Below are 15,225 nucleotides of genomic sequence, written 5' to 3' on the forward strand. Positions count from 1 at the left end.
TTAAATAAGCAGCATTATCAGGGTTGTTAAGATGGAAGTAATAAACTGGAGGTGGTATGAATTGTGATGGAATAGTTGCTAAAATCTTAAGAAAAAACAGCACTAATCTTCATTTGACCATGGAAGACATTCTTACTCTTAATTGTTTTGTGAACAGAACATTTGTACTTGTGTTACCCATACAGCAGTTTCCCGGTTTTAATACCATAGGATTTATATTATAATGTTGGTCTATGTAGATGTTTTTCTCGTTTCTAAGTTCATAACAATTATGGACTTGCATGATTTTAATTCAATAGGAGGAATAAAATTAATGAAGCGGTGTAATGTAAGGATTTAGAACAATGGTTTGAAGAAGGCAGGAAGAATCATGGACATAGGCTGTTGGCCGTTTGCATTTAAAATGGAGAAGGAGCCATTCCCATTCGCACTTTATAACAACCCATACACCCAGTTTACATGATCACCATAGCTAAAAAGTCATGGTGTGTGCTGTGCACCATTTGACTAATTACCAATCCCGGGCGTCATTGGAAACAATCCTCACTTGTGGCCTGTGATTGATTATTTGAGGGTTCAAACAAGCCATGCTGCCTGGTTTCGGATGATACAACAAAACATGCCCAGGGATGTTTTGTTTTTCAACAAAGTGGGCTGTTGTGTCATGTAAAGACTGCATGTAGGAAGGTCCCATGTTCAATCTGTGCTGTCTCCAAGTAGGGCTGGGAAAAGACCCCTAACTGAGGTCTTGGAGAGCTGTTGCCAGTCAATGACCGGGTCCGTACAGCACACCATGGCTCATCATATGTTATTTAACTCTCATTAAGCTGTGGCGCCTATAGGCACCATGTTGACTATAAAGCAGACCATGGCTTATAACCCATACCCGCTGGGTTCACACAACATGAGTGAACCAAGCAGGAGTTGCATATTCAAAATTGCAGCCATATGTGCCACAGCCTCACCATAGGTTAGATAACACACAGTGGGCTGTTGTGTTGTGTGAACCTCCAGATAGTGAAGCAAACATTACTGTGCTAGAGAGAAGTACAACTGCTATTATTCTGGCACAGTGACATTGTAAAGCTGTGATAGTACACTGTCTCCTTTCAGAATGATTGTCCCCCTCATTGTTCACCTCAGTTCTACTTAAATGTATTGCTAAAGCTTTTATTTGCTCATTTTCATGGCATGGAAATAATTCATTGGAGGGTTGCTTTCTACTTTAAGTTCTGAAGTCAGCATTACTTGTGCTCTTCTTATCTAAATCAAGTTTATTAGGCAACCAATTACAGGTTATAGCAAAAAACAAAAAAACAAAATTACAACCATGTAGATCAATCTTAAATAAGAGGCAGGTCCTTAAATCGAAAGTCTAGCCCTCATAGACTTGCCTGAGATGAGAGGTTTTCACAGGATATTCAGCTGTATTAAATGTAACAGACTTCACTGTGATAGACAACAGATATTTAATTTTATCCATGTCAGTATAAGTGGCTACTAACTCTACGCTTTTCTTCAAATACTTTTGCTTTGGAATTCCATATACCTTACAGTATAATGTATAATGTATGACATCCTCAACCATCTGGCATCCACAGATATAAAAGCATTGTTCTCTGGAAATTTTATTGTATCTCCCTTCCAAAAAATTGTTTTTTGTTGTCTGAGAGTACAAGGCTATAAAGCTTTGTGGAAGAAAGCTGAAGTAAACTCAGACAAATATTTCTTTCCTCCATGCTGGAGTTTTCGAACAGGAAAGCTATTAGAAAATCTAGATGCCCCAATTGCTTAAGTATCCAGTCTAGCAAATAATTCCTGTAACCGCACTTTAATGATTATCTGGCTAGACTGAAGGTCAGCAACAGTAAGAGCTGAGGGGTCAAAACCAAATTTCCTCAAAATTAATTTGCAGATGTTCATCCAAATGTTTTGGGGATCTAAACTTATCTGTTCTGCTCTGCAATGTTTGACCAGGTTATTTACCAAATATTTCATTTTTTAAAAAAATTAGACCTGTTCCTACTTCATATATTTTTATCAATTAGAGGATATCTCCTGAGGAGCTTCTTTCTGAGGAGATTATGTGCCCCAAATTGATTTTCCCAACTTTGAAGGCAATTTACCACTATCTCAGTGGTGGAACACTTGATTTGCAAGGAAAGGGACCCAGGTTCAATGTGTCCAGTGAAATTTCACAATGTGTCCAGTCAAAAGGACCTTAGGCAGCAGGGAGTGGAAAAAAAACACACCTACCTGAGTCATTGTTAATCAGAGCAAGCAATGCTGTGCTAGCTGTACTAATGATATGATTTGATATAAGGCAGTCCCATTTTTATATTTATTGAAGGGGGAAGAACTTGTATGGAATGGAGGAGGAATACGTTTTGTGTGCATTCTAATGCAACCTACTTAATTTGCACTTTCCAATCTAACACATGAACTGAAATGCAATTATTTTATGGCATTTTCACCTTTCTGAATTTTGCAATGCAGCTCTCGAATAAAACTATCATACAAAATGCATATATTAGGGAAAGGTATGCAAAAAATGCATATATTTGTGGAAACAACATCCAAAAAGCATTATATTAAAGAAGATTGCTTGCAAAAATGGGTGTATTAGGAAAAATGTATGCAAAAATACACCCAAATTTTTGTGGAGGCTAAAAAAACACTTATTCTTTTTAAGACAGCTTCATATGAATGTGGTAGACTGAGGAGTCAGGCCTGAACTTAGTTTGTCAGTACAGAAAATAAACTGTGGGTGTATTTATTCTTTGACATGTGGAATAAGAACAGGTCAGTCTTATGCATATTGAGCTGGAAGTAAGTTGCACTTTGTTTAGTTGGGCTTACTACTAAAACAGTGTGCATAGGATTGCAGTCTAAGTGTCTGTACATGTTCTATTTAAAGGCATTTTGTAGTCAAGAGTTGAGTCACTTTTTTGTGTGTAAATGCTAGTGTACTTTTGTATCCTGACAGACCTTCTGCCCAATTTGATTTGGAGTAGTAACAGAAGTGTTTGTTTGTTTTTACCAACTCTCAGGGATTAGGTACAGTGTTTTGATTTAGGGGAAATGGGAGTTTGCCTAGTTTTGGAAAACCATATCAAAGTTTTGCTTTATCTGAGGCAATAACCTCAGGGACAAACTGGATATAACACTATTTATACAATCAGCAATTGCATGAATGGCTTTTAAAAAGTTATTTGCAAGTGCAGGACCCTGCTGTGGGGTGTAGGGGAGTTTTAATTGTTTGCCCTGTGCTGTGGTCCTCATCTGTGTCCATTATGTTCATGTGGGGAAGGGGGGAGTTCTCATGGGAGCTTTTCCACTACTCATGCAAATTTCAGGTATGGGATCCCTGATTAAAGTGAGGACAGGATCGGGGGCAAAGAGTTAGTCCTTTTTAGCCCCCTAGGCAAGGTCCCAGTCCAGAACTTCACACCTTGTACCTGCAGTTTACTTTAAAGAAGCCATTCACATAATTATTAATTTTGTGAGTGGTGTCACATCTAGTTTGGTCATCAGTGAAGAGATGGGAAGTGAGACAGGAGGTTTAGCGTGATGGGCTTGTGGAAAGAATTAAAACTCTTCATCCTCCCCAGATATCAAACATGATGGGAATTCAGTTAGTATGCATTAAGTAACAGTTGAAAAATGCCTTTGCATTCCAAGTAGCAAGGTATCTTTGAGTATTGTAAATGTTAGGAAATGCAAGAAAAGCATAAGATTTTCCCACTCTGGGCTGATAAAATAGCAGTCACAGGGGGTTGGACTCGATGGCCTTGTAGGCCCCTTCCAACTCTGCTATTCTATGATTCTATGATTCTAACATACAAGAACAGCTGCATTGCAAGAAGATGAAGATATGGTTTGTTTAATGGTTAATACATCTGTATCTCCTGTTCACTGTCACCCCTATCCATACTTCCTGGGGCAGGTTGAGGAGACTGCTTTTGATGCTCTCACTTCTCCCTTTCCTTTATTTTAGTCCATCAGGACTGGGTGTTGGAGGAATGGAAGATGCCTATTAAAGAAACTACTTCTCTTTCCCCTCATCCATTTATCCGCCCCTAGCCCCAATGATGTATAGCTGCAGAGGGGTGGCGGAGACTTACCTCTGTGACTGCCATATGATTAGAGTTCCAGCTTCCTGGCAAGTGTAAAGACAAGCATCAGCTGTCCACACCTGGCTCTGAGTATTGGGGGTGGGGGGTTAAAGCAATCCTGTTCACCAAGTAAGCATAAATGGACTGTGTGCATCAACTTAAACTTCATGGCTTGAAGTACATGGAATTTTAATTTCTGTTTTGCTATAAATGAGAGTAAGTTGCAGTCAAGAAGCTAACTTATTATTTAAAAAATTGAGTTCTTGACTTTGTGGACTTTTAACAAATACTGGGCCTGTTCAGACAACACACTGAGCCATAGTTACGCCACTAACCTTTTTGCAGCAAATGGTTAGTGAGTGTGTTTAAACCATGGTTATGTAGCCACCATGGTTAGGAATGGTTCACATGGCATGCTAAGCCATAATGTTTAGCTCAAAATGCTTATCCACTGTGGCTTAGCATGTCATCTGAACAGGGTCATTATAACAAGGGTCAGTTGCTCAGCATCCCTAATCCAAAGCCTACAGAAAGAAATTGCTTAAAGTATCCTAAGTGCATATCCTAACAAAATATGCAATGCATAACGAATATGAAATTGTAGGATATAGAACTATTTAAGGGGGTATAGCATAAACTCCATGGGATCTTCTTTGTCAAGGTTTGAGGTGTGCAGATATCTTAAAGAATAATGGTAAAGTGACAGTTTGAACCTTTCAGTCCACACAGTAATACTTTGAAGACATGGCACAAACCACAGAAACCTATTGGATGAAAAAATGTAAAATATACTTGAGGAAATTGAGGAGATAAAGTATGCCAGCTACATACAAATGTGGTTTTGTTAATGGTACAAATAATTTCTAGTTTTGCCTGGTAAATACTTGCACTTAATTTCTGTACTTTCATATGATATCCTTAGAACCATGTCACACATTTTGAGGTTTTTTTTTTTTTTAGGCTTTTTTATTTCTAAAAATGACTCATAATATAATTATAGAGAATGTCATGGTAGGAATAGGGGAAATTTTTGAGTTAAAGCCTTTGAGATCTTAAGTGACAGGTGGTATGACTTAAGATTTACATGTAAGTTAAATATCACTGAATGCCTATTGCATATTGGCACTTTAAAAAGCCAGTGACCACAAGTCTTAACATCTTGCTACTTGAAACCCCCCTACAAGGGGACTCTTGTGTTCCAATTCCTTCCCTGCCCCCTTCTTCATCCCCTCACAGCCGCTGCAGAAAGAATCTCTGTGGCTGCTTCATGAGGTTGCAAATACAACTTCAGGGAAAGGAAAAAGCGGCTGTTCCAGTGGGAGGGGAGGGGAGGGGAGAGGCTGTCTAGACAAAAGAAGTGCATGTAGAGGGGGGGGAACACAACAAGATGGACAGAGTGGCGAAAATCTCCTATGATGCTGTTTTTGTTCTGTGGAAATTTGGATCACCCTGACATCGGAGTGCTGCTTTGGAAAGCATAAGGTTGTTCTGCTCATTTGGTAAGTGCCCAGTGCAAGCCTTGTGACACAAGTATAAATGTTGGCAGGCCAACAAATGCTGAGAATTAGATTTTTTTTAAAAAAAAAGCTTGCGGAGTATAATGGTTTAGAGTTAATCTAAATCTTTTCTACAGATTAATTTGTAAAGAAGGTAGCCAATTAGTCTTGTGTTTGTTCTTTAAAGAACTGCCTTGATATAAAATAAAAACATTTGTTAGGGTACCTGAGAAAGATCAAATGGCTTTTTGGAAGGAGTAATATAAACATTGAACTAAAGATACAATATTGCCATCTGTGGACCATTTGTAGAAAGTACTTTCTATGTTAAAGGTTTTATTCTTAAACTCTTGTTTTTGAAAAGAGAAAATTCTCAGCAATGCTCAATGGATTGACTTTACTTTTATAGTAAACTTATTCACTCACATCAATATCTGTGGCATTAAGACCATAAGAAGAACTGTGCTGGACCAGTCCAAAGGCCTGTCTAGTCCAGCATTTTGTTCCCATCGTGGGCCAACCCATGAGCAGGACATGAGCGCAATAGCACCCTGCCACATGCATTCCCTAGCAACTGGTATTGAAAGGCATATTGCCTTTGTTACTGGAGGTAATAAATAGCTGTCATGACTAGTAAGCTTTGATAGCTTTATTTTATTTCAGGGTTTGGCATTCATTTTAGGGTATAGCTTGGGATTTGCTTTACATTTTATTCTGAGACTGCCTACTGCCCTGTTTTAAACTAGCTTGGCCATAGTTTTTTTTCTCTACATAGAAGGTTGGGCAGTAGGCAGTTTTAAATGTGAACATATATATAGCACACTTTGACCTTCCATGAATTATATTACAGATGGATGTTGTCGTCCCCCCGCCTGTTTTGTGCCCCCTGCCATCCCTACCCAAATGCTGAATTTTGATGAAGCATCAGTGGCAAAAATATATTTCCCCTTTAAAACAAGGCACGTGATGAACTTGTGCCTTGTTTAAAAGGTAAATTGCATACTTCTGGGAACACAGTTTGCCTTTAAAACAAGGTACATGCTCATTGCATGTGTTGTTTTAAATTAGAAACGTAGCTTTTTTCTTTTCTTTTTTTTGCCTCTGCACCTCCAAAATTCAGCAGCAAAATGTTGGTGCAGTGGCAATTTCAGCAGGGGAATGTGCATGCAGTTCCAGGTTGGGTCCAGGGTTGAAAATTGGTCACCAGTTTCTTTGAAGCCCCACGTACCTGCTGTAGGTGAAAGTATCAGGGCTTGATACAGATTTTCTGTGCCTGAGTTTTAATGAAAAGTAGGTTTGGAAAAGAAAATGCTTAGAGGGTGGGAGGTGGAGAAAAACTAGGCTGCCAGTACTAAGATATCAACACCACTTCAGAAGCAAAGAATTCAGAATGATTGTTGAAACCATGGGGACCAGAGAACACAGAAATACATACATTGGTCTTCTAAGACTTTATTATGGGGGTGGGGAAGTGGGAAGTCTGAAAACCAGATCCATAAAAACTGCTTTCAAAACTATTTCTGCTTTACTTCTGGCTCTGCAGGTCCTACTGTGGTTGCTAGGCTGCACCAGCCTTGCTACCTCCTCTCTTCATCTTCCTGCCTTTGGGAAACTTGATCTCAGCTTGTATCTTTGACCTGTGTTTTTGCCTTGCCCTTCAGTCAGATGTCTTAGCCCAACCATTCTGTTGGAATATGACTCAGCCCTACAGAATCTTCTTTCTCTTTTGAAACTCCTATGTCCCTAGGAGAATGCAGTCCCTCCAGTGCATGGCACAGGCTGGCATTGCCCTTAGTCTGCCTCCATTCCACCTCATACATGTTGCCTGGAATGGTGGAATGTACATGGGTGGCTCAACTTGAGTGCCTTTTGTAGATCTCCACTATCATCTTGAAATGCAAGTCCTGTTTCCACAATGGGATTTGAGCATTTACTCTGCTCAGGCCATGTGTATGAGGTTTTATGAAAAGCAGCAAAATGGATGAATGAGTGTTATTGGATCTTTTTCGCTTCTCCTCCTCCTGAAACTGGAGCAGAAGCAACTGATAATAGTAATCAGCTTTCATAGTGGGAAGAGCTAGAAAGAACTCTCATATGTTTTGTTTACGTGTTAACAAACTTCATGTGTTTTGAATCATAAATTATGTAAGCATTTTATCATGAAATATCTCTTTTTTCTTTAGGGGTCGATATAGAGGCAGCTAGGAAAGAAGAAGAACGGATAATGCTTAGAGATGCAAGACAGTGGCTTAACAGCGGTCATATAAATGATGTTCGGCATGCAAAATCTGGTGGTACAGCGCTTCATGTAGCTGCTGCTAAAGGGTATACAGAAGTCTTAAAGTAAGTTCAGCTCCTAATGCAGATTTAAAATGTGTTGTTAGTACTTTCTGTAATCTACAACTCTTTTGCATGTTTAACTGTGTGAGTTTGGAAAGGCTTTCTTAAATGTTTATAACCTTTTAGTCAATATAGAAATGTTAAGCACATATTTAATCAATGTTAAAAGAACAGGTCTATGTTTGTTACAAAAGTTTCAAACTGTTAGTGCAATTTACTGAATGCCGGGCACTATGGGTCCAGTGGTGTGATGAACTCAAATAAATGCTTATGGTTTGTCTCACTCCCCATATGATAGCCAGAAGCTCTGCTGCCTTTCTATATGTTTTTTGGCAGTTTGACCTCTGTCATTTGACAAACCCTCATTTGAAAGTACACAGTAAATTATTTATTACTTTTGGTAATAGTCAACAATGTAAATATCAATAATCCATGTGAGTAAATATGCTCTTAATGTGCTTATTTCTGTGCAAGGCTCTAGGAATGTAGGCAAAACATATACTTTTCAGTTTAATAGCTTTTTATTTTTTAATTTGTTTTGACTATTCTTAATCGAAAATCAAATTTCTTCAGACTTTTAATACAGGCTGGCTACGATGTAAATATTAAAGATTATGATGGCTGGACACCACTTCATGCAGCTGCTCATTGGGGTAAAGAAGAAGCATGTCGAATATTAGTGGAAAACCTGTGTGATATGGAGGCTGTCAACAAAGTGGTAAGGCATCTGTGTAATTCTTGTTAAAATTCAAACTTGTAACTTATATGTGTATTGACTGGAAGAAGTAGGATAACTAATGTATTACATTTGCCACTGCTACATAAGCACTTGCTATAAATCTTACCAAATCCAAGACGTATGTACACGTAGATATAAGTAAAACAGGGCTAAAACAATCCCTTTCCCCAACCTGATGTTCTCCAGATGTTTTGGGCTATAACTCCCAGTGTTCCTGATGATTCGCCAAAGCTCACTAAGGCTGATGTGACAAGAAGTCCAAAATACCTGGTAGAGAAAGGCTGCTGTAACACATGTCATTTGAGTGCAGAGTCCGCTAGCCCTTTATTCTCTATCAGCCTTTTTTACTATGCTGGTTGCAAATTTCCCAATGTAAGTTTAAGTTTTGCACCTGATCATCTTCCTGTATGTATCTGGCAAAGCTATAGCAGCATTTACCCACTGAGCGGGTTTGTACAACATGCTGCAGCTTGTTTAGGGTTATTTAACTCACGATGAGCTGCAACACCCACGGGCACCACGTTATATATACATCCGCTGCTTGGAGACTTGTCATGTCATGTGAACCCAGCAAAGCATGGATTATGTGAGGAATGATCAACCCTTGTATAACCCTAAAACGGCCCCACACAGTGGACTGTTGTGTTGTGCGGACAGCCCACTTGTAAGATAAACATATGCATTATTTTATACTTGGTTGTGTACATGCTTTTATCCTATACCCATGTAGTGAAATATGTGTAAAGCAGCCTTTAATGTTGCTGCATAATACCTGATTTTATTTTAAATCAAAGTGAAAATATAGTGTGATTGAAAACTGTCAGTTGACTATCTTTTGACTGTAACATTTGATCACAGCTACATGTTCTCAGATATTTCAAACAAATCCTAAACCAACCTTCCCCAAACTGGTATCCTCCAAATGTATTGGACTTTTACTATGCTGGCATGGCCAATAGGTGGGAATAACAAAAATTGCAATCCAACACATCTGGAGGGCACCAAATTTGAGAAGGCTGATATCCCTAGCATCTCTCCTAATTAATAGTTTTCCTCTTCCGATGATTTGACAGTGACCTGGTTTTCATGATCCAATTCAAATTGTGTATTGTCTAAACAGGTCCATAGTAGTATGTATAAGATAAATCATTCAAGATGAAAGATATGGGGCAAACATGCCAAATGAAGAGTGGAAGTTGTAAAAATGTTCCAGAATAAGAACTTGTGTATCTGTACCAATAGTAGTGGAAGATACAATATCGCTGGAGATATGGTACAAATAGATTATTTGTAAATTTTGCAGATTTGTTAGTAAATTGTGTAGTATTAAAATAAAACCTTAGGCATAGTAATGTGATGTACGTATGAGAGAGGATAATTTCTTGCTCTCCAAGAGTTAGAGAGGGGTAGGATGGACAATGGGAGTGTATATCAGCCTAGCTAATGCACTTAGGGCTGCTTCCAGCACAAAACATGCTGTTTAATATTTCTGTCTTAAAGGTGCATGGAAATGCAAAAATGTACACTATAGAATTTTCTCTTCAGGCTCACAATATGAGAAACAAGCAGTAGTTGAATATCACTGCAAAAACATACAGCAGGAAAAACTTGTCAGCAGGCCAACATGCATCTCAGCAATGAATCATACACTTTAAAAAAATGCCCTTTCCTCACAACATCTTCTCTACCTATAAAGTTGAAAGTATGTGTGTGGGATGTATGTCCAGAAATGTTTATCCCATTCCAGTTGAGATGGAAATTTGAAACTTGGCACACTGATAGGTCTGGCTGTACAATGTACCAGAAAAATCTAAAAACACAAAATTTTGGGTTTTAAGTATTTTTAAAGAATTTAATAAAAAAAAAACCTAGGCTTACACCTACAACTCCCAGCATGGGTAGGAGACTAGACTTAACAGCAGTTGGCGGCAATTGTGAGTGTGCAGATAGGTGGCGACTGCCTATCTTTCACAACCCAGACTCCTAAGCAGTCAACCCAATTCTACATAAAAGGAAACAACCCACATAAATGGGCTGCATCCATTTATGGTGCCTCCTCCCACCCGCTGTGCGTGGTTTTAAAATCATAATTAAATACAGCAGCGTGGCTTTGAGAGACCAAACTCTGAACATGCTCAAAGGCACTCCGTCCTGATATCGCTGTTTTCTCAGAAACTGGGGGAAGCATGTATGCAGCCAACTCACCAGCCTACTATTTTAAGATGATTACCTCACAGACGTATATCTTATGGGCCCCGAGCAACAGCAGGTATATCAGCTCGTTTCTTATAAATTTGAATATGAATCCAATGTTTTTAAAAAGCATTGTGTTCCCTTATTTTAACTTCCCGAGTGTGCACCAATGTATCTACAGATACAAGTACAATGTGAGCTTTCCTGTCTCTAGAAATATTATAAACGTGTTGTATTACACTTGTCCAAACGTTAACATGGAATGACTAATTATGAAGTATATAAAAGTAGGTACAATCTGGGATGGGTTGCTTTCATTTTGTTTCTCCCCAACTGCAATACAGAAGGATCAACACACAACCAGGCAATGTTAAGGAGTCCATAGAATCATAGAGTTGGAGGGGGCCTTGTAGGTCATCTAGTTCAACCCCCTGCTTGATGCAGGAAATCCGGAGCTAGAGCATTCCCAACAGATGGCTCGGCAGCCTTTGCCTGAAGACCTCCAGTGAGGGAAAGGCCACCACCCCGTGGTAATTGGTTCCATTGTCAAATTATTACTCTCAAGATGTTTCTCCTAATGTTCAGTTAAAATCTACCCCTGCCCTATATCACTGGGGTCTCATGGTGGCATACAGATAAAATCAGAACAATGTAAACATAAATAATATACACAGCTAAAAACATATTAAATCATTAACAAATTAAAACCAGTAGTTTTTTTTTAAAAAAAAGCAATAAAAACAATTAAAACTATGTGTAACCATGGAGAATTTAGCCCTCAAAGGCTTTGTTTAAAGAGCCATGTTTTAATTTGGTGCCAAAAGGAAGCCAGCATAAGCGCCATCCAGGCCTCCAAGGGGAGGGTATTCCACAACCAGTGTGCCACAACAATGAAAGCCCTCTCCCATGACAGCTCTTCTATATGACAGCCCTTCTGCTATTTGAGGAGTGTTATTGTGTTACCTGCCAATTTTTTATGTTACAAACGTAACCTCATGTCCTCAACCATCTTCATTACTCTCCTCTGAACCCATATCAGTTTGTTTACATCCTTAAAATGCAGTGCCTAGAATTGGACAGAGTATTGCAGATGAGGTCTGAACAGTGGAAAATAAAGTGGAACTATTATTTCCCATGACTTGGGAACTGGTCAGTCGTACAACTGCCACAAAAGGAAGCATTTTGATACTTGCTGAAAGTATGATGACCTTGAAACTGACTGCATTTGGCGGCCTTTAGGAACTACTCTGGTTTCCATTATTTAGTAATTTTAGAAGAATAAAATCTCTGGGTAGTGGGACCACTGATGATCTAAATGCCTGCAGCAAATGGTGTAGCATTATAAGATTGTCCTAAGTAAATAGTGCAAATCAATCTGCACTTAGACTCCCCCTTTGCAATTCACAAGTACATACTTTGTAGTGGAACTGTGTTCTTTGTGTAAAGCCTGCCTGTTAAATAGCTACCTTGATGGTATAGTTCCCTGTATGTTTTATATGACCAGTTTAATAGCACCATACTGATAAGTTGCTTATTTCTTCTTCAGGGCCAGACAGCATTTGATGTAGCAGATGAAGATATTTTAGGGTATTTAGAAGAGCTACAAAAGAAACAAAATATGGTAAGCTCAGTATTGCAAGAACAAAACAAAAGTTTATGGGTTAACAGATGACGTTCCCTTAAATTAATATGGAATCTTTTGCTTGCAAAACATATGCTCCACCACTGAGACTGCTCTTTATTTTATGTCCACTTACATTCTCCAATAGGTACTTGGTGGTTGGTTTTTTAGGTGAAGAGTGCTCCAATAAGGGCTCCTTTCCTCCTTTCCCGACATACCTCCACCACCCTGTTCATGTGTAGTAGTAACCAGTGTCCTGTGCATAAGGGTTCTCATGACTTGCATAAACACACACAAAAAGAAATAAACTGTAAAGATCTCTAATGTCAAAATTCAACAGTTAGCTTTCATCAGAAGGAAAGTCCTGCAAAACCTGTTGATTACATTACGTTTGAATTTTGACCTCTAATATGAATGTGTTCTAGAGAGTGGGCATTGAATGAGTGGAAGGTTGGATCAAGATGTGCTTGGGTGCAGGAACATCATTATTGCTTTGACTGTGGGCAAAGGAAATTATGGCGTTGGGATAGGGGCAAGAGAAGTTTGGTCATGGGAGAAGAAGGGTTTATGAATATCTGTATGCCATTCCTCCTTCTCAGATATCTGGTTGCTCAGCTATCAGGCCTTCTTGTGTAGTGGTGCCTGATGCCAGATCAATTCATAATAAGGTTGAATTCATCCATGATCTGATCTCAGATGAGGGGGCTGACCTGATGTGTATTATAGAGTCCTGGATGGATGAGCTGGATGACATTGATCTGACCCAGTTGGTGCATCCCACCCTAAAGCAATATGTAAAGACCTGGTAAAGCCATTCCCTAATTAGAAGTTAGAGCTGTCAGTCATAAAACTGCACCTGTTCCACTCTCTCCCCTGCTGGTATTTTGCATTCATGGAGAACTTGTAGGAAGATATATATTATCAAATTGGAGCTTCTGCATCTTTTAAATTTAGAAATGTTCAAAAATGGAAACACTTTCTAATTGATCATGTTTAAAAAGTTTGAAAGCTTAAAGGGATTTGTTCATTGCATAGTCATGTAATATATTTTAGGACTTTTCAGTAGCAAGGGTCCTAGTTTTTGAATGCGTTTTAATAATATGCTGACTTCTGGTGACTTAAAAGATGTTTGTGTAAGTAACTGTGATTGTAAAATTTTAATTGAGTCTTATCTCTTAAAGCTGCATAGTGAAAAAAAGGAAAAGAAATCCCCCCTAATTGAATCTACAGCTAATATGGACAATAATCAGTCTCAAAAACCATTTAAAAAGTAAGTAGATGACTTACAATGAAATATATGTGGGGGGGGGGGGATTTGAAGGTGGCAAAGAGTTGAATTGGAAGGTTCTGGGGAAGGATAAGGAGTGGAGTTGCTGCTGCTATCACAGCCCACTCTGATGTCCAGTTTTTTGCTGAAACTAATAATGAAATAAATATTTCATGCTTCAAAATAATGTCATTCTAGTAAAGAGACTTTGATCATTGAGCAAGACAAGAACGCATCAAACATAGAATCTCTAGAACGAGAAAAAGCTGATGAAGAGGAGGAAGGAAAAAAAGATGAGTCCAGTTGCTCTAGTGAAGAAGATGAGGAAGAAGACTCAGAATCTGAAGCAGAAACAGGTAATGTGGAACAAGTATTTTGCTTTACAATTGCGTTTAAATTCACCTTGGCTTAATTAACTATCAGATTTAACTGTCATTTCTTCCTCATTTGCTTATGCTTCTTTGTCTCTGGAAATTTGCAAGTCTTAATAGTTGTTAATTTGTGGGCATGTGGGAAACTGTAGCATTGGTGTAGCAATGATTTAAATAGACTAGTTGAATTAGTCAACAGCTTCACACTATAATAGTAAGCTGACTTGGAGACTCCACATACAACAGCAGTGATGGTCATTGACCAGCTACGCAGGAGCCTATTAATCTTTAGAGAGAGATAGTGCCACATCCCATCAATTGTTGCCCCCTTCCCCCAAACTGCAGCCCATATCCTCTGGACAAATACAAATCTGTACATATTTGTTAACCCAAATGGTAGCTGTGTTAGTCCCTGACAGTAATAAATCTAAAATAGGTAAGGCCGATACCTGCTTTTGAGAAAACAAGACACAGAACTGTTGCACAGAACGAGGAAGCAGCAGGAGTCGAATTGCTTATGAGTAAATGTGCATGCATTATCCTAAATAGGCTTTTTTTGGTGGCAGGTTGCATCAGGTTTGGGGAAACATGTTGCCAAAGTTATTTTGCTTAGAATTGTAACCTTAATCACTTAGGGGAAAAGGTAACCTGAAGTGTAAATTTATATTGAGCACTGGTGGTGTAGCTGAGAAGCTCTTCTTGCTAGGAGTGCTGAGTAAGTTGATGGGGGAGACCAAGAGTATGGTTGGAAGTGTTCCAGTTTCTGCTATCTAAAGTGGTTAGTGGAAAAGAGTTAGCTCTCATTTTTTGGAGGCTAATACAATTGGACAGGGGCTTGATTGCTTGTTTTCTCTCATTAAGAGGACAGAATTATCACGTTCATGAATGCAGAAAATGCAAGACATAGCATCTTAAAAGAAACCGTACATAAACCATATGCAATAAACTCACTAGTAGTTGTGCATGATAAATTCAGACATGTTCATCTATTAGAATCCATATATACTACAGATGTGTATCCATATCTGGAAGACGTTAATAGGGTGATGTGTGAATCAGGCCTGAAAAGCCCACATATTCTAT

General features: G+C 38.7%; 1 protein-coding gene across 3 annotated transcripts in view; it reads left to right on the forward strand.

Annotated features, from left to right (window-relative positions):
• The window catches only part of PPP1R12A (protein phosphatase 1 regulatory subunit 12A), a 104,352-nt gene that overhangs the window by 51,430 nt on the left and 37,697 nt on the right, over positions 1–15,225 (forward strand). For all 3 annotated transcript variants that reach the window (XM_063133835.1, XM_063133836.1, XM_063133837.1), the window contains exons 4-8: positions 7,795–7,954; positions 8,525–8,669; positions 12,430–12,504; positions 13,686–13,774; positions 13,970–14,127. In XM_063133835.1, coding sequence (XP_062989905.1) covers positions 7,795–7,954; positions 8,525–8,669; positions 12,430–12,504; positions 13,686–13,774; positions 13,970–14,127 — 627 coding nt within the window. The remainder of the gene's footprint in view (positions 1–7,794; positions 7,955–8,524; positions 8,670–12,429; positions 12,505–13,685; positions 13,775–13,969; positions 14,128–15,225) is intronic.

Source organism: Elgaria multicarinata, chromosome 9 (genome assembly GCF_023053635.1).
Source record: "Elgaria multicarinata webbii isolate HBS135686 ecotype San Diego chromosome 9, rElgMul1.1.pri, whole genome shotgun sequence".
NCBI lineage: Eukaryota > Metazoa > Chordata > Lepidosauria > Squamata > Anguidae > Elgaria > Elgaria multicarinata.